The 21,204-nt window shown below is 41.9% G+C and overlaps 1 protein-coding gene across 1 annotated transcript; it reads left to right on the top strand.

Annotated features, from left to right (window-relative positions):
* The first annotated feature begins 360 nt into the window (after nucleotides 1-360).
* UTP11 (UTP11 small subunit processome component) lies at nucleotides 361-19,941 on the top strand. The gene is made up of 8 exons (XM_089688786.1): nucleotides 361-518; nucleotides 6,652-6,713; nucleotides 9,834-9,936; nucleotides 10,637-10,750; nucleotides 12,325-12,418; nucleotides 12,516-12,646; nucleotides 13,861-13,971; nucleotides 19,572-19,941. Exons 1-8 carry the CDS (start codon nucleotides 456-458, stop codon nucleotides 19,653-19,655), a joined length of 762 nt encoding a protein of 253 aa, XP_089544912.1. The 5' UTR covers nucleotides 361-455; the 3' UTR covers nucleotides 19,656-19,941.
* Nucleotides 19,942-21,204: the final 1,263 nt, after the last annotated feature.

The raw sequence follows: 21,204 nt of genomic DNA, 5'->3' as shown, positions 1-21,204 counted from the left end.
GAGTTGAGGACCTTAGATTGCATGCCCCTTGAGGGTTAGGGTCTGATGTGAATGTATAATATATATATTACTTAAGTACCTTAAATAATGATTTGTAAAGCCCTGGTGCCTCCTAAATGCTTTGTAAATTTTAATATAAAGATGAGCGTTTTATCTCGACATTCACTTTATTATTTTTCCTTGCTCGATTATAGCCAGATTTCCTGCATTTTTCTATAGCAGCTACCATGTGCCGACCGCAGCTCACCAACACAAGACATCGACACACAGAAGCGTCCATATCCGGAAATGCCGCCCTACACGCAGCACTGACAGGTTCCGTTGGGTGGAACGCATATGAGCGGCGCATGGTGAGTGACGTCCTCTTCGACGTCAGGCGCTGCGACGGAAGTGAGCCTGTATTCCATCCATGCTGTTTGGTAGCTGTATGTGAATAGAGAACACAGCAGAGCAAAATGTCTGCGGCTTTCAGGAAAGCGTTGAAGTCCCGGCAGAAGGACCATAAAGAGAGATCTCAGGTGAGGCGGGCTTCTGATGGGATCAGAAGGGGAGCTGTCATATTTCTATCGCCTGCCAGCAGATCAGCATTGCCATGAGATCCACTCCCTCTTTAAAGTTTGTAGTTCCTGAAAGATCATCTTCATTCCCCCATCCAACTCTCATTGTAATAATAAAAAAAAAAAACTCTTCCTCATCTATTTTCTGCCCAGTAACATAAAATCTGTGGACCCTTCTTTTTTCAGTGGACAGTCATTGGTGGGGCAGACTTAAAGTGGAATTCCACCCAAAAGTGGAAGCTCTGCTTGTTTGACTCCCCCTCCACTGCCATATTTGGCACATTTGGGGGGGGCTGGTACTTGACGGGTACCTGCTTCCATTTCCGGCCCAGTTCACCGTGGCAAAGTGACCCAGAGGTTCAGCCCCCTCCTTCCTCCCGCAGTCTTCTGGAAACCTTCACAGGTCTAAGAAGACTGCCGGACCAGTTAGGATGTGCGACGTGCGCATGCGCAGTGGGCACCCAGCTTTGAAGCCGCAAGCTGTCACAGCTTGCAGCCCACAGTTGAGATGCCAGTGCCGTAGAGAAGGGATGGTGTGGGTGAGCACATCACTAGATCCTGGGACAGGTAGGTGTGTGTTTATTACAAGTCAGCAGCTACAGTTTTTATAGCTGCTGACTTTTAGTAAACACAAAAACGTCTGGAACTCCGCTTTAAGGCTCATTCACACTGTTCTTCATGTAATGCATCTTATTATGCTAGTGGTGCACCGAAATGAAAATTCTGGAACGAAACCGAAAATTCAGGCTGAAAGAAAAAAAAATTTTTATATAGATAATTATATTATATTCAACTTTATAATTAATATCATTTATTTAAAGGAGTACGATTTTAATAAATACAATTCAGTAATGCAAATTAACTTTTAGTGAAAGCAAAACACAAAAATGGGATGTGATTTTGATTGGAAGCGAGCGGGCCGCGATTTTGATTGGAAGCGAGCGGGCCGCGGTTTTGATTGGAAGCGAACGGGCCGCGGTTTTGATTGGAAGCGAACGGGCCGCGGTTTTGATTGGAAGCGAGCGGGCCGCGGTTTTGATTGGAAGCGAGCGGGCCGCGGTTTTGATTGGAAGCGAGCGGGCCGCGGTTTTGATTGGAAGCGAGCGGGCCGCGGTTTTGATTGGAAGCGAGCGGGCCGCGGTTTTGATTGGAAGCGAGCGGGCCGCGGTTTTGATTGGAAGCGAGCGGGCCGCGGTTTTGATTGGAAGCGAGCGGGCCGCGGTTTTGATTGGAAGCGAGCGGGCCGCGGTTTTGATTGGAAGCGAGCGGGCCGCGGTTTTGATTGGAAGCGAGCGGGCCGCGGTTTTGATTGGAAGCGAGCGGGCCGCGGTTTTGATTGGAAGCGAGCGGGTTGCGGTTTTGCTTGGAAGCGAGCGGGCCGCGGTTTTGCTTGGAAGCGAGCGGGCCGCGGTTTTGATTGGAAGCGAGCGGGCCGCGGTTTTGATTGGAAGCGAGCGGGCCGCGGTTTTGCTTGGAAGCGAGCGGGCCGCGGTTTTGCTTGGAAGCGAGCGGGCCGCTGTTTTTCATGGAAATCAACTATCAGCACTTTTAAAAAAACGATAACTCGATTTTCGGCCAATAATTTTCGGTGTCCAGTATATCGATGCATCACTGACTGATGCACATCTTTTATTTGATTGGGTTACTTATTGCACTACAACAATCCAATGACTGGACCCATGTTTTTTACTAGTACACTACAAGTCATGATGGTGTAATACAGCACACTTCAGTGCAGATGCGTTGTGAAGGTGTGTTGAGGTGTCAATGGTATTATAGCAATTGAACATATGTAATGTGTGTTACTATATTGTGCTGGTGAGAACAGGTCCTTTTTTTATGTCAGTGCTGTGTTTTGAGCATTATAGTGTGACGGCCTGGGCTCACAGGCAGTAGGTTGTATGATGCTCGTTGTCATTCTACCTGGAAGAAGGCTTGGGCTAAAGCACGAAGCATTGAGTATGCAGGGGACAGTGCTGTAGAGTGAGAAGGTGCGTATAGCAGTGGAAGTTGCTTTTTTCTTTTTTAAATGTGCATGGCTGTACCCATTTTGTCCTTGTTCTGTCTTCCCTACACGTTTCTCTGTGTGTGTAGCTCAACATGCAGCTAAACCCTCTTAATCTGCAATAAGCCAGACTGAATGTAATCTTGAAACTTTTATTAACAAAACGGTACGGCGAAACTATTAGAAAAAACAGATAAACAAAAAAAGATGATTACATATAATAAATAAATGAAATATACAAACACAATGAAACTATTAAGCCGCAGATGACAATTCCATGCTCACCAGCGATGCTGCCTGTAAGAAATGTAAGTTCAGTCCATGACATGCTGCGGAGAATTATGGCTAGTTCCTTTCCCACAGTGCTTAAAGGGTAAGCTCACCTTTTGAACAAAAATAATAAATGCACATTTTTTTGCAGGTAAAAAAAATGTGCATTTATTATTTTTGTCCAAAGGAGCCTTAGAGCATCGCACCAGCTATGAGTAGATCGCTGATGATGCCATGCAGGTTTCCTGCAGACCTGTCAGAATATATTGTTGCTGTACTGGATGTATGGTTAAGCAGATATGAAAGGAAGCTTCAATGAACTACCACAGCGCTTCATAGCGCCATGGTAGTTCACTGAAAACTACAAGCCCACAGCCCCTAAAGCTGTGGGGACTTGTAGGCACTCATTCACAGAACACTGTGAATGAGTGACACTGCCGTGTAGAGACGTTCCCGCATACTATTTGTCAGAGGGAGGGGGGCGGCGGACTCTGCTGCGGCTATGGGAACATGTTACTAAAAACAGGTGGAACATGTGACATGTTCCAAAGGTGAACTTCTCCTTTAAACTGGAGTTTGAGTTCCCAAGATGCATCTCTCTTTTTCAAAGAATGATGGGAATATGTATTAAAGGAAAAGTTCATAATAAATGTTTAGCTACACACACAGAGAAATGTGTAGGAAGACAGAACAAGGACAAAATGGGTACAGCCATGCACATTTAAAAAGGAAAAAAAGCAACTTCTGCTGCTATACTCACCTTCTCACTCTACAGCACTGTCCCCTGCATACTCGCTGCTCCGTGTTTTAGCCCAGGCCTTCTTCCAGGTAGAATGACAACGAGCATCATATAACTTAATTCCTGTGAGCCCAGGCTGTCACATTATAATGCTCAAAACACAGCACTGACATAGTGAAGGACCTGTTCTCACCAACACAATACAGTAACACACTTTACATATGTCCGATTGCTATGATGCCATTGACACCTCAACACACCTTCACAACGCATCTGCACTGAAGTGTGCTCTATTGCACCATCATGACTTGTGGTGTACTAGTAAAAAACATGGGTCCAGTTAGCGGGCTGTTGTGGTGCAATAAGTAACCCAAACAAATAAAAGATGTGAATCAGTTAGTGATGCATTATGCTCATGATGGGATCCATAGTGAATACAACCAGAAAAGACAGGTCATCTCAACACATACTGATCTCTCTGCTTTTGCTCTCTCTATTTCTCTCAAAATGTCTGAAATCATTAATTATGTACTATTTTTCAGTGCATTCTGGGCATTTGGAAGGTCTCCTGAGGTTATCTTTTAAAAACGCTTCTAAACGCAAACGCAGCTAAACGCGGTATGCAAACGCGGCTAAACTGACATTTTTTTAACTTGCGTTTTCCAGCAGTCAGTTTCCATTGTTCAGAAGAGTTTTCCAAACGCCCCGTGGACATGAGCCCTCGGGCCCCCGTGTCCCGTACATGAGCCCTCGGGCCCCCGTGTCCCGTACATGAGCCCTCGGGCCCCCGTGTCCCGTACATGAGCCCTCGGGCCCCCGTGTCCCGTACATGAGCCCTCGGGCCCCCGTGTCCCGTACATGAGCCCTCGGGCCCCCGTGTCCCGTACATGAGCCCTCGGGCCCCCGTGTTCCGTACATGAGCCCTCGGGCCCCCGTGTCCCGTACATGAGCCCTCGGGCCCCCGTGTCCCGTACATGAGCCCTCGGGCCCCCGTGTCCCGTACATGAGCCCTCGCGCCCCCGTGTCCCGTACATGAGCCCTCGCGCCCCGCACATGAGCCCCCGCGCCCCGCACATGAGCCCTCGCGCCCCCGTGTCCCGCACATGAGCCCCCGCACATGAGCCCCCGCGCCCCGCACATGAGCCCCCGCACATGAGCCCCCGCGCCCCGCACATGAGGCCCCGCACATGAGCCCCCGCGCCCCGTACATGAGCCCTCGCGCCCCCACGCCCCGTACATGAGCCCCCGCGCCCCGTGTACATGAGCCCCCGCGCCCCGTGTACATGAGCCCCCGCGCCCCGTGTACATGAGCCCCCGCGCCCCGTGTACATGAGCCCCCGCGCCCCGTGTACATGAGCCCCCGCGCCCCGTGTACATGAGCCCCCGCGCCCCGTGTACATGAGCCCTCACGCCCCGTGTCCTGTACATGAGCCCTAACTCTTAGCTCATAGCTAAATATGCTCTAGTTTCTGTAAAACAGTTCATTTATTGCTCCATCTAGTGGCCTAATCTAATATTGCATAATGAATTTCCCTGCGGAAGGCAGAACAGTTACATAAGCTGGAATTGGGTTATAAATGTAATAACATTGTAGCAACTTATATGTTTACAGAGACTAAAAGCAACATGTAGGCTTCATTTGCTGACTTCTTTCTGCTTGTTGCCTGGCTTTTTCTTGCTTCAGAAGATACAAGTCCATATCAAGCATGCAGCAAGTGAATTTGAACTTTTCACCTTTGCACTTGTTCTCTTCCAGTACTCTATAGTACTTAAAGTGGAATTGAGTAATAAAAAAAAAATACTAGGAGGTTGGGGTTTTTTTGGCAAAAGAGACATGCAGTTTTCTTCTACCAAAAAAGTTTTTCCCCTTTCACCTATCAGTTTTACTGTACACTGTACAGTGATGCGCCCTGCAGTATACCCTCTCAGCTCATCTTTGGTATCCGTATGCCATCATTGGTGCTAGGGATGTTTTAACTGCTGTGTGAATGCATAACCTATGCATCATCAGTGGTCACGCATTGGCTGGAGAAGATGCCTGGGATCCTGGGAGTAGCAGGGCAGAGGACAGGAAATGCAACACACACAGTGTTGGAGAAGCGCTAATTTTTAAGGCAAGTGTACCACACTATGCACTTTTTCCCATGACAGCGTTCGGGAAGTGACAGTTAATTTCTCCACACAGCATTGCAGTGATGTGGTGTCATCCAGTATCTGCATCTTTACGTGCTGCACCACAAAGCACATCACACCAGCACTGTAGTGTGAAGATGATACATAGAAAAATTTCTGCGTGTCCTTGCAATGACTGACGTTAATCCAGTGCAGAATACTGCAATTCATCGCACATAGTGTGAGCAAACCCTAAAAAACATACTGACATCACATTTAGGCTGGGTTCACACTGATGCTGTGCAGATTCTCAGCATTTTCTGTGTGAATTCCGCGCCACATCAGAATCGCACCCTGTTCATGCGAACCGATGCGGGTGTGTATGTTAAGTCAACAACACCCCGAAATTGGTCCGCAAAACGCGGTGCGATGTGCAGAATCGGATCACATAGGTGTGAATACCCATGTGATCCGATTCTAGTGCAGACCCAAAAAAGGGTCCTGCACCTTTTTGGTGCTGGTGCGGTGCGATTTGTGCCATACATAATGTATGGCTCCAATCGCAACGCACACAAATTGCATGTGATTTGCACAGGAATGCGGTGTGGTTCTTTTGCAAATCACATGCGATGTACTGCACCGCATTAGTGTGAACCTAGCCTTAGAAAACACAGCGCTGTTCTTTCTACATGTGCTTTATACTTCACTTGGTTTGGGACTCTGAAGCAAGAAAATCCTCATTCATTTTAATGAACAGGGAAATAAATAAAAGTGCCAGGAGGAGAAACCCGGTTATGTGACTTGCCTCTTCTATCATGAAATGTTCTGCAGTACTATGTAGAGAACATCTCGTGGCACACTATGGCCTGCATTTTATGAATGAATAGTGAAATAAGCACTTCTGTGTTCCATTGTTATTCACTTTTAAATAGTGTCCTCTTTAATTATTTTGTTTCTAATTATTTTAGCCTGGCTTCCGCAAAAATTTGGGGCTTTTGGAGAAGAAGAAAGATTACAAGCTCCGTGCTGAGTAAGTACAATGTTTTCACTAATAGTAATTATGCAGTATGAAAATTTAGTTTCAGAAAATGTTAGTAATTTGCTTTATCCTGGGATTTCTCAGGTAGGGAACAAAAAGCGAACTGTCACACAAAGTGGTTTAAAAGCACTACAGTATTACTCGCAAATTAAACTGCGTTCAATGAACAGTCTGTGTTGGAGTGATTCTGACAATTTGTAGTTCAGTCGCAAATGATTGACTTCACAAACCTAGCTACAGAATTGCCAACTTCATTAACTTATCCTGGTTTCCAGTACAGTGCCTAGTGACCAGCATACACCAGTGTTTTGTTGCTGCCTGGTATTGTAGCCAGTAATAGCAGAAATTCTGTAAACAGCCTCAAACAGTTGATGACAATAATCCTGAAGGCTTGTATGTGCTGTTGAATTTTGCTACCAAAATTACTGGTGCTACAAAGTAAATTATAGGTTTCACTACAACCTTTTCATTTTGAAATCTTATTAAATTTCTCATACCTAGTATCCAATAATGTTAGTGGTATTTCCCCGTATTTTCTCAACTTTTTTTTTGTTTTTCCAGTTGCTGACATCCCTGCATAAATGACTAATCCAATTCATGGGTTTCTCCAACCCGCAACTATTTGCTATAGTTATTTGCTACCATAGCAGCAACGGAGCGTTTTACCATATTATCCATTGACAAAAGTAGAAGTTTGAATTTAGGGTGATACCATTTATTAGAGACCAAAAAAAATTGTAGTGCACAGATTTCGAGGGATGCGAAACTTTCCTTCAGGCAAAACCAAAGCTTATTGGTTGAAGAGGAGGCCATAGTGCCCCGAAAGCTTGTACTGCAATCTTTCTAGTAGCCCAATAACTGGTATCACCCCAAATCCAAACTTACTATTTGTTAAAACAGCTTTAAGTTATCTATGAGTACCTGTCAGCTGTCCATTCAGCTTCTTGGCCAGGACCTTCTGACATGAAATTATATAATTTGCATCAACTGTTTTTAATTCACGTCTTATGCCAGTAAAGGCATTTCTCAAGCTAATGCAGTGTACAAAATATAGTTCTTTAGAGGACAGTCTGTTTTATTTAAATCTAATCCGAATAAAAGGAAATAAATGATGCAGGTATACAGTACAGGCACCTATAGGTACCTGCCATGGCCTTACAAACCTTCCTGTCATAAATGAATTCCAGGTTGTTCTCCAAGGGCCGGTTCACACTATAGAAACACAGTCCAGATGCGATCCGGATGCGTTTTTTGCATGCGTGTTTTTGGCGCGTTCTGGTGCATTTTTTATGCATTTTTTATTCATTCCAGTTCATGTTTTTTTCCCCTCCTTTTTTTCTTCAATTTAAATATGGACATGTGCATTCCAGTGCATTTTGGTGTGTTGCGGTGAGTTTTTTTATGCGTTTTACCATGTTCCAGTACAGTTCTGTGCACAAAATGCATCATGTTCTACTTTTTTTTTTTTTTTCTTCCCTACAACTGGAATGCACTGATGTGAACTATGACATTGACAACCATATAAGCTACTTTCTGTGCGTTTTTGGATGCAGAAAAAAAATCATCTGAAATGCATGTAGTGTGAACTGGCCCTAAGGCAAAGTTTTGGCACTTTCGGGTGGCACTGAAGCTCCCCAGCTCTTGCTTTTCTTGTGCATATCAGTTTTGGCTGTCTATTATAGCAGAAGAGTCTGTGGTGGGGGCAGGCATGAGTTACACAGTGGCTCTAAAGCTATTTATTTGTGTTGGAGTGCTGCCTGTCATTCGGTTTTAGAAAGCTACTGCATGTATGTACAGACACCTCATACCTGCAATATTTTTTTTGGACTTATCTTAAAGGCTTTTTTTTAGCGATAATACTGTCATGCTTTGTCTAGCGTTAGGGGGCTCTATACACAGCACGTTTCTCTTTATTGTACTTTTAAAGGGATAGTTCACCTTTCAGAAACACTCCCCAACTGGTCCCTGCTGCACTTACCTTAGTGGGTGATACAGTTTTACACTCCATGCAACTGTGATGGGGTTTGAAAAACGCTGTGTTCTTACTCTTAGATCAGTAGGGATGCCAGTATAGATCACTGCAGTTCAGATTGGTTATGTGCTGGTGCTGACCAATCAGAACCTCTCTGATCCTTTCCTGCATTCCCAGGGAAAGAAGAGGAAGTGCAGCATAATTTTCAAACCCCAGGACCATAGCACTGGGCTGCATGGATAGTGAAACTCGGTCACCCTTATAATATGTTAAAATAGGATTCCTTGTTATGCAGTAGTGTTGTGATAATGACCACACATGTTGTTTTTTTTTTTTCATGTCTACAGCAAAGAAGTCTGTTATTGTTAAGTTGCAAGATGCTGTAGGGTGCAGTTGTGTTTTTTTTTTTTTTTTTTTTACTGGACTGTGGATGGCACTGCTCAGCATCTAGCCATTGTGGGTATGCTATCTTGTTTGTATGGAACTGGAAAAAAAGGCGCTGTGGAAAATGCTCTCAGACAAGCACCTTAGTGGAGGTGCATCTTTATTGGGTGAGATAAAGTAGCAAGTATAATAAAATTAACCAGCCTGAAGTGGACAGTGTGATTCCAATGGACGGCCCGTCCGCTCTGAGGGGAGCTGAGATCAAAGAATGCTCCTGTCAAGAGACTTGACAAAGCGCAACTGCGCGAAACATGTCGTCTTGGTAACCCCACATATGCTCCCAGCTGAAGCCAACGCCGGACACTGCCTTCGTTTGCCATGGTGACACCACCCAGGACGCTGGTACGCTGACACCACGTGATTTGAAGCCGACAGGAGCATTCTTTGATCTCAGCTCCCCTCAGAGCGGACGGGCCGTCCATTGGAATCACACTGTCCACTTCAGGCTGGTTAATTTTATTATACTTGCTACTTTATCTCACCCAATAAAGATGCACCTCCACTAAGGTGCTTGTCTGAGAGCATTTTCCACAGCGCCTTTTTTTCCAGTTCTCTTCATCATGCATATGATTAACAAGGCAGCAGTGGTGAGCTCATGATTAACTGTTCACATGTTTCCACCTGGAGTGGCCTCTCTGCGCTCATTTGTATGAGTTTTCCTATCTTGTTTGTATACATTTTGTTACTGTTTTCAGGGATTTTAAGAAGAAAAGAAACACACTCAATGCCTTGCGCAAGAAAACCCTCGAAAAGAATCCAGATGAATTCTACTTTAAAATGACATCTACACAATTGAAGGTAAGTCTAATTGTTTAACATAACACCAATGTACAGAAGAATTAAGTGCAGCAGCTGAACTGACTACATACTATGACCTAGGTTTCTTTTCGGTAAAGCAGCTATGCACTCTATCTCTAGTTTAAGAGAGAACTGGGTTGTGTTCTTCTAAACTAGCTATGTTAAATTCAAGTGGAAAAGAGGACTGCACTACTTAGGCTTTTGCTGGCTATACATGGCTTGGATTTTAGCCACTTCCTACTGAATTGTCCAAATGTAACTCTGCAGGACTGAACAGCAGAGATCCTAATGTGTATAACTCACCTAACTCTATAAGGAGCTGCATGTCATTCAGGCGCAGCATTTTCCGCACTGCTAAACATATTAAAGCATGTTGTAAAAATTACATACAAGGTACACTGAAATGTAATTGGATAATTATTTAACATATAATAACTAAATTGTATCATCTTTCAAACTATTTAGCCTTTTCAAATATAACATGTTTTCTGAAGTTCACAAATATTGCTAGGCTAAAACGTTTCTGGCAGTTTCTGATCCTTTACAAATTTCATTTTAACATATGTAATTCAGCTTTGTAATTTTTCATTTTTTATTGAAGGCTTTTTCTGACATGCCCTCACATATGGATGTGGGGAAAGGATTCATTGTTCAAAAATATGTCCTCACAGATTTTGAAATCTCACTGTTCTTTTCTAAGGATGGGGCCCATGTGATAAAACAAAAGTCAGAAGAAGTCACTGACGAACAGCTTAAAATCATGAGGACACAGGACATTAAGTATGTTGAGATGAAGAGAGTAGCAGAAGCCAAGGTGAGTTTCCTAAGCTTTAAACCTGCTTTTACACTGACTGGTGTGATGGTCTGCTTTTATTTATTAAAAACCTTTATCCCAAAAGGATGAAAAAACAGTTGCTGTAACTGCTTAAAAAGTGTTAGCTGGGTTCTGCTTTCATTTTTTTAGTCACTTATGTAAAGTTAATTCCAGTTTGTCAGTGCTGCTGTCTAAAGGTGCCTCCATTGCTCCTCTGTTCAGACTGGAGGCACCATAAGACAGGAAGTGAGTTGCTGGCATGATTAACAGGTGAAATAAAGGAGAAAAAAAGCCTAAAAAAAACCTTTAATGCAGCCACCACCTCTTTGGATTTGGGTTTAATACTGTTTTTAATACTGTTTTAAATGTTTTGCTGCCAGGCTGTTTGCTCCACTTCGCACCACAGGTGGCAAGACCAGTTTTTTGCAAATTTTTCTTTTATTTCTCACTTATAATTTTCAGAGTTTGTAAACGATTCCCCCCTGAACCATACATTTTCTGAAAGCACAGGGCTGATAGAATAAAAACACAGTGCTACTGATTTTGTAGATTCCATAATAGTTGTGCAAATTTTTATTATCAAAACAGTATTTTCATTTAAGAAAAAAAAAGAAAATTTAATAAAAGATATAATGGAAAAAAAATAGTATTTTCACACAAACACAACATTTAAAAGATAAAACTGTATAGATGCACAGAACTGTAAATAAGCAACTTACACTACAAATCTGAGTTTGGCTTCACGCCAATTTCTGCATTAGTGTGTGTTCTAATATTATGCAGGCATACACTTTATCAAAAACACAGTGCATTACACATCGTGGCAACATGCTGTCATGCATAGAAGGTAATTAAAAAAAAAAAAAAAAAAGTTACAATTTACAATGCACAACAGTGCCGCTCATTTTGCACACCATAATACATGCCTGCTGGTGTAAATGGGCCCTTGCATTACAGCAATGCGCCATTTGTGAGTTTTTTTTTAAGACCTTAACATGGTCACAAATGGCTGTAGAGTTTCAAGAAGGAGCATATTTATGAGTCGCAGGTGTTTGCGAGCAGTCAGTACAAATTGGCTGTAACTGCACATCTTAGAGATTTCATGTGTATAGAGATGGATGAAAGGCCCTGAATTCAGACAGTTTGCGAAGGGTTTTTTTGGGAAATATTAGGGGTCAAAACAGACCAAGCATTAACACGTAATGCAATTTTAAAAATGTACAATATTTTCTAAATGTGCAATATTCATTAAAATTCTTGATGCCTGCCATGAAAGGGTCTTGTTCAGGCACGTCCTGTTATGGGGCGACAACTGTAAAATAAAAGTAGAAGTGTGTGTGTGTGTTGAGACAACCTTGTCTCTGGAGCATTTTTGTTTCTTTGGGGTGATAACTATGCTTGTGCATTGCCACCCTGTCTTTTTCCCTTCTATTGGAGACTACTTGTGACAGCATATATTGCCTAGACGTGATCCATAGTATTTTTTTGAAAAGAATAAAAAAAAGAAAAAAAAGCATAGCAATTGTATGATGTATAATGCAAGCTAATCACAAGGCTGATTTTTGTGTGTGCAGAAAATTGAGCGTCTGAAATCTGAGCTCCACCTGCTGGATGTTCAAGGAAAACCTTTAAACAAACACACGTTCTTTTTGGACACTAAGAAAGAAGGCAAGAAGGCATCTTTTTCATGTGTTGACTTACTGTCTTGTATTTTAGGACCAGTTCTGTTGTCCTAATTGGTAACCGACTTCTGTTTGTGTTTTAGTGCGAAACTTTGACTTGGCAGATCATCTAAACACCGCCCCTGAATTGGTGAAAAGAGTTTATAACAGACCCACGCTGGAAACTTTACGCAAGCAGACAGTGAAGGGACTTGAAAACTCCAAACAGTTAAAAGTAAGAATGTTTGCCACTTAAATATATTGATGGAGAGGCTTCATTTTCTTGCATGTAATAAAATTGTGTGGTAATTGCTCGCACACAATAAAAGTGACTAAATTTACAGATCTTGATTGACCAGATATTTGGCTTCAGTACTTTTAGCTACTGATTGTGAACAATTTTGTTCAGTCTATTGAATTGGAATCACTTGAAGTCATGTCAGTCAAGCAGTTTGAATTTTTGACAGGTCAACTATAGAAAACGGTCTCAGTTTTCTGAGAAAACTGTCTCAGTACAGTTTTCATGGAGTGCAGGTTTAAAATTCATATGTCCAGATGCCTATAGTGCAGGCATGTAAATACACTGAAGACTGGGCTTTTTATTTGTATAACTTAACATATCCAAAGAATGGATAGCTTAAAGTGACTCTGTTTTTGGATAAAAATAATTAGAAAAACACTCAACCTTTTAAGAAAAGGATTAATCCTTGCCTGCCTTGTCGCTGACTCCTCTTAGCTTCATTCTGTTGCAGTACTGAGCTTACTAAATAATCTTCAGCATTTTCTGGAATGTATGATGCCTGTTTGCCCTCTGTGTTCCATGGTTTCATCCAATGACCACTGTGTCCCTACAGGACACGTATGAATTGGCTGAGGGGACCATCACGGGCAGTGGGTGACTAGTTAAAAAATGTTCAGCATTTAAAGCTCTGCAACAAATTGGTGCGGGACCGGTAAGAGTTAGCCCTTTTCTTTACAGGCTGGGCTTTTTCAAGACACTTTTACATTTTGATAGAGTTTTAACCCCATCACTGTAGCCAGCTAGCCAAGTGAGAGGTTAATGCACATACTGTGGCTGACAGAGGAGTAAAGGAATGTATGCTGCTGATGTGAAAACTGGCTAGCAAGCTCTGTGTACTATAGGAGCCCTCTCACTGCTTGAATGAATATGGGAAAATAAGCTTTGAGCTTGGAGAAGAATACTCAGGAGAAACTGGGGTATGCGCAGGAGGTAAGATTTTGGTGGTAAAGCACGCTCCGCTGCTTTCAGTACTTGAAGCAGAATCCTAGAGCAGTGAAATAAGAAGTTGCAGTTTCCTTTTTATATAAAATGCTTACAAATACAAAACTTGTATGACCAAGATTTCCAGTACTGTATCTAAATTTTGTCTGACTTTACTGATTTATGTATCTGGGTATTAATTGCTTGTTTTTTCTTTTCAAAAACAGAAGCTGGCTAAACAGAGGCAGCAACAGTACTCCCTTCTTAACCAAAGAATAAAACGAGAAAAAAAAATGTTTGTGGTTTCTCAGAAAATACAAAGCCGGAAAGATCTGCTGGTAAGGAAATAACATTGTAGTTCCGTACCTGTTACAGTAGTCATGAAACATACCTAATATAATGAAATCTTTTTTTATAACCTTTAAGACACTGCTTTTAAAGCTGAAATCTGTTGTGGGTTTTTGTATTTTGTTTTTTTGGACTGTAGCAGTCCTCTTTTATGTTACAGCTGTGTGGCTATACATGGAAGTCTTATCTTCAGATAATTCTTAAGGGATATTTTTTTTTTTTTATCCACGTGAAGAAAAATTTTGCAAGTGTGCTTCAGTATTTGTGTAACCTGCTCTCTCAATCTTCCTGCTGGCATAAGGGAGAGATGTAAAGATCAATAGGGGATTTTTGAGCTGCTTTGTTTTACCTAGATTTTGAGGGAAAAAGGTCTACTTTAACCAGCTAAATACCAGTATGTTGCACCCCATTAAAGAATTGTAGATCGCTTCTCACCTATGTGTTGTGGTGACACCATGCGCCACATGTACGCTGCATTGGTGTGTGTGTTCTAAAATTATGCAGTTATACACTTTATCAAAGCACAGCATGGCACTATGCAATCATGCATAGAGTTAAACGTCATTTTAAAAGCTGAAAAAAACAAGCAAAAAAAAACCCCCAATACATTGTAACAACACAATTTTTGTAAAAAGCCATTTTTAAGTTTTCAATACTGTAATAGCTGACTGACAATGACTTTGTCATGCAAAACTGCACCCAAATGAAGTTTTATATATTTTTGAGATAGAGTTTTTTTTTTTTTTTAGTGTTGCTTGATCACCACTGTTTTTCTTTTTTTACTATATATAGGAAAAATAAAACAAACCTTTTGACCAAAAAGGTTTCCTTTACTTTCTGTTTAAAATAAAAATGCCAGGAGAACACCCCCAAAATGACCAATTTTGGGGAAGTAGTGACTTTTGTTTTTCGCTGCAAATTTGGGGAAATGAAGAAGCATGCTGGTATTGAGGTGGTTAATATTGTGTGCTATTACAGTCTAATGGTCACTCCACCTCATACTAATATTTCTATTACCAGAGAAGATATCATGCACACTTATTCACCTGGGTTCTTATGATAGAGCTGAGAACATAAAGAAAAGTCAGCGCTTCCCAGTAATAACAGTTCAATAAAGCTCTTCACAGTCCAGCCTAGTCTATTCTTTACTTCTCATTGGAACATTCTCGTGATTGCAGTGCTCTCCCTCTATCAACTACAACAACTGAGTGCAGATATATTATCACACTGCTTTTTCCACTATGCAACTCCAAGATGTAATAAAAGAACAACCGTCCTCTTAATAGTACAAATATCTACACATCTCCATACATATACATCTACACATCCATATATCCATAAGTTAAATATGTGAATGCTCTACACAATGTTAAGGTTTCAGCTGATTGCAGCGCACACTGAAAGGAAACACATTGCAATGGCTCACACACAGCAGTGCTCTTTGCTGAAAAAATAGTACAACTTAAAACAAAAGACCTGGTAGATCTTTCTATGGACATGTATCAGTTTGAAGATTGTGACAAGTAGCATATCTCGTAGTCTAAATTAGAAAATATAGCAGATAAATCTTTAAAAAATACTAATAAATGTAGCAATATCTCAGTCTGGAAGAAATCCCAGGAATGTGACTACTTCTCTATAATAGAGACAGGGAAATCCTTTCATCAGTCCGCATATGGGCCTGTAATGTGTATTTTTCCATCATAGACCGTATGGCCGCACTTCCTTCTTGTTTCTCCAGATAACATCCACTGCTGTGCTGTGGCTTGGTTCCTGCTTGAGCCTGTTTCTGCAGGAATGTAGCAAGAAAGGAACTCCTAATGGGAAAAAAAAAGACAAAAGACATCTTCCTTGAATAATATCACTGTGCATTTATTGAAAAAAAAAAATTAAAATACTACTCACACGTAAGAGAATAATCACTGATGAAGATGTATATTCCATTTAAAATTTATTGGGATATAGCACAAGCACAATCTTTCCATTGTCTGGGGTTACTGCCAAAGGGAGCCAGCCCCTGATGGGAATACCTTGTTGGCACTACATATTTTTTGCTTATTCTCTTGCAAATACATGTGACTGGTATTTTAGCCTTTTTTAATAAAAGCACAGTGATACTATGCAAGAAAGGGGTATTTTGTCTTTTTTTTTTTTTGTTATTTAAGTTACTTTCTTGCTACATTCCTGGAGATACAGGCTCAGGCAGGAGCCCAGCCACAGTGGATGTTACCTAGAGAAACAAGGAGGAGGAAGTGAATGCCATACTGCCCACGATAGACAGAGACGCTTTACAGACTGGGGGACGTGTGTAAGGCTTTGTGGACATTTGATCAGCCAACATCTCAGATGCTTGGGAGAGGGAGGTGGTTTACAGGGGGCTACTGGCTAGACTTCCATTTTCTGCCCCCTTCACATTTTTTGTATTCCAACATGCCTGTGTTACCAGACCCATAGAAGATCTCCATTCAGCCCCTGCAAGTTTTTTGGAGCAAAGGGTCATTGCTCCAGTATCTGTGGAGGAATGTTATATGGGTTCTACTCCGACCTGTTCAGTTTTCCAAACCAGAAGAGGGCACCTGCCCTATCGCAGATCTCAAGGCACTAAAGGTCTTCATTCATGCCCAGAAAATTCTACATGGAATCTGCCAAGTCTGTCATGTTCTCTGTGGACATGACGTAAGTGTACCTACTTGTCCCTTTTTTACAGTTAATAAGCGGTTCCTTCACTTTGCTGTGGGTCTCCAGTACTTTCACTTCGTGGCCCTACCATTTCTCCGATCTACAGCCCTGGCCAAATGTTTTGAGAATAACACAAATATTTATTTTCACAATCTGCTGCTTCATTGTTTTTAGATGTTTTTTGTCTGATGTTACTATGGTATGGTGAAGTATAATTACAAGCATTTCATAAGTATCAAAGGCTTTCATTGACGATTACATTAGGTTTATGCAAAGAATCAATATTTCCAGTGTTGACCCTTCTGTTTCAAGACGTTTGCAATTTGCCCTGGCATGCTGTCGACCAACTTTTGGGCCACATCCTGACTGAATGCAGTCCATTCTTGCATAATCAATGCTTGGAATTTGTCAGAATTTGTGGGGGGGTTTTTTGTTCACCCGCCTCTCGAGGATTGACCATAAGTTATCAATGGGATTAAAGTCTGTAGAGTTTCCTGGCCATGGAGCCAAAATTTCAATGTTTTGTTTACCAAGCCACTTAGGTATCACTTTTGCCTGGAAAAGTGTTCCATCATGCTGAAAAAGTTATTGTTCATCACCAAACTGTTCTTGGTTGGTTGTGGGAAGTTGCACTTGGGGGATGTTTTTGTACCATTCTTTATTCATGGCTATGTTCTTAGGCAAAATTGTGAGTGAGCCCACTCCCTTGGTTGAGAAGCAACCCCACACATGAATGGTTTCAGGATGCTTTACTGTTAGCATAACACAGGACTGATGGTAGTACTGGAGAAAAGTAACCTCTTTGCTGCCCTTCTTGACACCAGGTTATCATCCAGAAGTCTTCGGCTCACTGTGCGTGCAGATGTACTCACACCTGCCTGCTGCCATTCCTGAGCAAGCTCTGCACTGGTGGTACCCCGATCCCGCAGCTGAATCAATTTTAGAGATGGTCCTGGTGCTTACTGGACTTTCTTGGGCGCCCTGAAGCCTTCTTCACAACAATAAACCTCTCTCCTTGAAGTTCTTGATCCAATAAATGGTTGATTTAGGTGCAATCTTAGTTGCAGCAATATCCTTTCCTGTGAATCCCTTTTTCTGCAAAGCAATGATGACTGCACGTGTTTCCTTGCAGGTAAATTAATATTTGTGTCATTCTCAAAATATTTGGCCAAGGCTCTTCTCCACAAGTGTTCACCAAAATGCTGGACCCTGTACTCGCCCTCTTTCACGTCCAGGGCATCTCTATTGTGAGATATTGAGGGAACAGTTGGCACAAATTATGGCTGACTGTTACTCAAAGTTCAGAACTTGTGAATATTTGGCTGGGTCCTGAACCTTCAAGCCAATTTCCAAGGCAAGGAGAGGAAAAATGCTTGCAGTGGGGTTGCCCCAAGGATTAAATGCTTGTTTAGCTCTAAGGGGCTGCTAAAAGCAGTTTTACTTTACTTGATCATCAACTTCTTCAGCAACCAGCACTCTCCTGTAGTCCCCTACGCCCTAGTAGTGGACTGTTCCGTGGTGTCCTCACATTCAATAAAGCTCTGTAGGCTCTGCATTAGACTTGACATCAGGGGATCAGTGACTGCCAAAGCAAGGAAGAAGAGGCTGTGGGGGGACTGGTCTTGCAGTCTGGAGGGAGACTTTGGGAGAAGAGGATAAGGAAAACAGCTCTTTGCCCCAGACCTAAACAAACACTTAACTCTTGCAGTGTGGGGGGCAGCCCCACTGCATAGAAGATTTTTACTTACCCTGGAGTTCAGCTTTCAGAAGTCACTGGTGGAATCAACTGATCGTTTAGAGTATCTGGGTTTTATCCTAGACACTGGAGAAATTCTCTGCTCCCAGGCTCAGACTTTTCAGCCCAGGAGTTACGTAGCTCTTCCCCTCTTCATGAAAGTTGTGGGACTGATGGTAGCCTTTTTTCAAGTCAGTCCTGTTTGCCCAGTTCAACTCTAGACACCTTTAACTCGACATACTGTCATTGTCGGATCAGTCCTTCAACAGACTGATATGCCTGGCACTGAAGACCGGGTTGTCCCTGTTTTAGTGGCTTGGAATTTCTGCTCTAGAGTTGGGTAAGCCCTTTCTTTTGATCTCTTGCCATATCCTCATGTGGATTCCAGCCTGTTGGGATGTGGATGAGTCCTGGACATCTTGTCACTGTAGGGGTCTTGAACATATTCCTCATATGACGTCTCTTTTCAAAGATACTAGTGTTCCTATGTCTGAAGGTGATCAACTTGATATAAACCTTTGAGGTGCGTTAAAGGGTTAGTTCACCTTTACAGAAAAAATGGGACTGGACACCCTCCCTCCCCCAGTTTCTGCTGTACTTTCCTTCAGGGCTGCTGAGCTGTTGGTATCCTTGCAGCTGCTCCAGTATTCTGGGGATTTGAAGCCCTGCATGTGCAAATTGCAGTGATTCATTGTGAAACCGCTGTTTAAAGTGATATTAAAGGTAACTTAAAAAAAAAAAAAAACAAGTCATGCTTACCTGCTCTGTGCAATGGTTTTGCACAGAGCTGTCTCTATCCTGTTCTTCTCAGGTCTCCCACAGGCACTCCTGGCCCCTCCCTCCCCTCATGCATAGAATGCATAGAGGTAAAAAAGCTTGAGCCTTTACAGCCACTTTAAGGTAAATATTGCAATACTAACCCATCACGTGTTTGCTCAAAATGCACACAAATCGCGCAATTTAAGTCTGTGTGTCAATAAATTAATCTTGCTTTTGTATTAAAGGTAGCCCAGTAGGTAATATTACATACCTTTTCATGGTGCTTTTCTCTGCTTAGCAGAGGAAGGATGGGCCACTCTGAGGTCTATTTGTCTTTTCTGCTTTATTTAGTATAGTAATGGCTACTATTACTGGTTACTATCTAGACTCTCATAATTGCATTTGTTGTTTATTTAGGACAAAAGGCAGAAAGTGAAAGTGAAGAAGGAAACTGTGAATTCTGCAGCAATATACAAGTTTAAAAAGCAGAGAAAACGATAAGATCAAGAAAGACCACTGTTTACTATTGAAGAAATGAATGAAGTCTTTATAGGCTTGCATGACTCTTTTTTTTTCATTTTGTGTCCAAAAAATATTGTTGCTATCATCTGTACAGGAGAGGGTGATACATAATAAAAGATAAGAGGAGAATTTACAGCATGTACATTGTTTTACTGATTTTTGATTTTGTATTTGTACTATAAAAGTCAGTCTACAAAATATCACAGGTTATTGTTTCTTAAAGCTGAAATCTGGGCTTGTAAATAAAATTGCTTTCTACATTCTACTTGTCAGACACTTCTATTTTAGTCTTTTCGCTGTAGTATGCAAAAAAAGGAGTCATTCAGGCCACTCCTTGTCTCCCTATATTTTCCGTAAAGCAATTATTATATGGGCTGTTCTTTTAGTGATGGCAATCAGTTCTGAGGTTGCGGACTGGAATGGAACCTACCCCTTACCAATGCCCAGTCAGACGCTGTGAGGTAGGTGGGCTAAAATGACCTTTTAGTCCAATCACATGTATTCTCATCAGTATAAGGTAAACAACATTCCATGGGACACCAAGGCCGTTATTTTATGAAAAAAATGCTGGTGCAGTGTGGAGTAAGCGTTGCTGTCTTCAGTTCATATTGCGTGTTTCAAGAATTAAAGCGAAAGTATATGCTAGAAAAAATTGAACCCCAGAAGGTTTTTGCCATAATGTGAAAGTATTCCCAACATTAGCTTACACTGCTTCCATTTTCATTTGGTCCGGAATGGAAGTTAGTCCATTCCAGCACAGAATGATGCAGAGACTGTTCACTGAGCTGTGTGTGTGTACGACGCATTGTACACTCAGACAGAAAAAGCACTTCTGCTTTCAAATACCTGTTTTGTGTGAAAAATGATGTCTAATGCTAAGTGATATTCTGCTTGTGAAATAAACATATTTTTTTGAATTATTATTGTGAGATAAAATAAAGAATACTGTTAAAATAGTTCATCCATATTAGTCCATTCATAATAGTGAATCCAGCCTGCTATATTACATTAACCCCTTCACGCTGGATCGTCCCGGTGTGAAGAGAAGTTTCTGCACTGGGAGGTGGGTGCGGCGGGGCTTAGTGTCATGTGACCGCCGTGAAATCACATCACGGAGGTCACATGATCGGGAAAGGTCCCAATCGCAAGAGGAGACCGGGACCTTTCGGTGAGTACCGTACATGTGAGCTGGGAGCGCGCATTTGTACAGTAGGGCAAAAAAGTATTTAGTCAGCCACCAATTGTGCAAGTTCTCCCACTTAAAAAGATGAGAGAGGCCTGTAATTGGCATCATAGGTAGACCTCAACTATGAGAGACAAAATGAGAAAAAAAATCCAGACAATCACATTGGCTGATTTGGAAAGAATTTTTTTGCAAATTATGGTGGAAAATAAGTATTTGGTCACCTACAAACAAGCAAGATTTCTGGCTCTCACAGACCTGTACCTTCTTTAAGAGGCTCCTCTGTCCTGCACTCAATACCTGTATCAATGGCACCTGTTTGAACTTGTTATCAGTATAAAAGAC

The sequence above is a fragment of the Staurois parvus genome, unplaced genomic scaffold (assembly GCF_062004578.1).
Source record: "Staurois parvus isolate SC_StPar_1 unplaced genomic scaffold, SC_StPar_1.0 ptg000454l, whole genome shotgun sequence".
Taxonomy (NCBI): domain Eukaryota; kingdom Metazoa; phylum Chordata; class Amphibia; order Anura; family Ranidae; genus Staurois; species Staurois parvus.
Note: the sequence above shows the minus strand (reverse complement) of the source record. Positions and strands in the feature narration are given on the sequence as shown.

What these genes read in the sequence shown, in the direction of transcription:
- UTP11 (XM_089688786.1), top strand. Translation starts at nt 456, where the DNA reads ATGTCTGCGGCTTTCAGGAAAGCGTTGAAGTCCCGGCAGAAGGACCAT. An exon ending in GATTACAAGCTCCGTGCTGA is followed by an intron (nt 6,714 to 9,833) that starts GTAAGTACAATG and finishes TACTGTTTTCAG; the next exon opens with GGATTTTAAGAAGAAAAGAA. An exon ending in TTTGGACACTAAGAAAGAAG is followed by an intron (nt 12,419 to 12,515) that starts GCAAGAAGGCAT and finishes TTTGTGTTTTAG; the next exon opens with TGCGAAACTTTGACTTGGCA.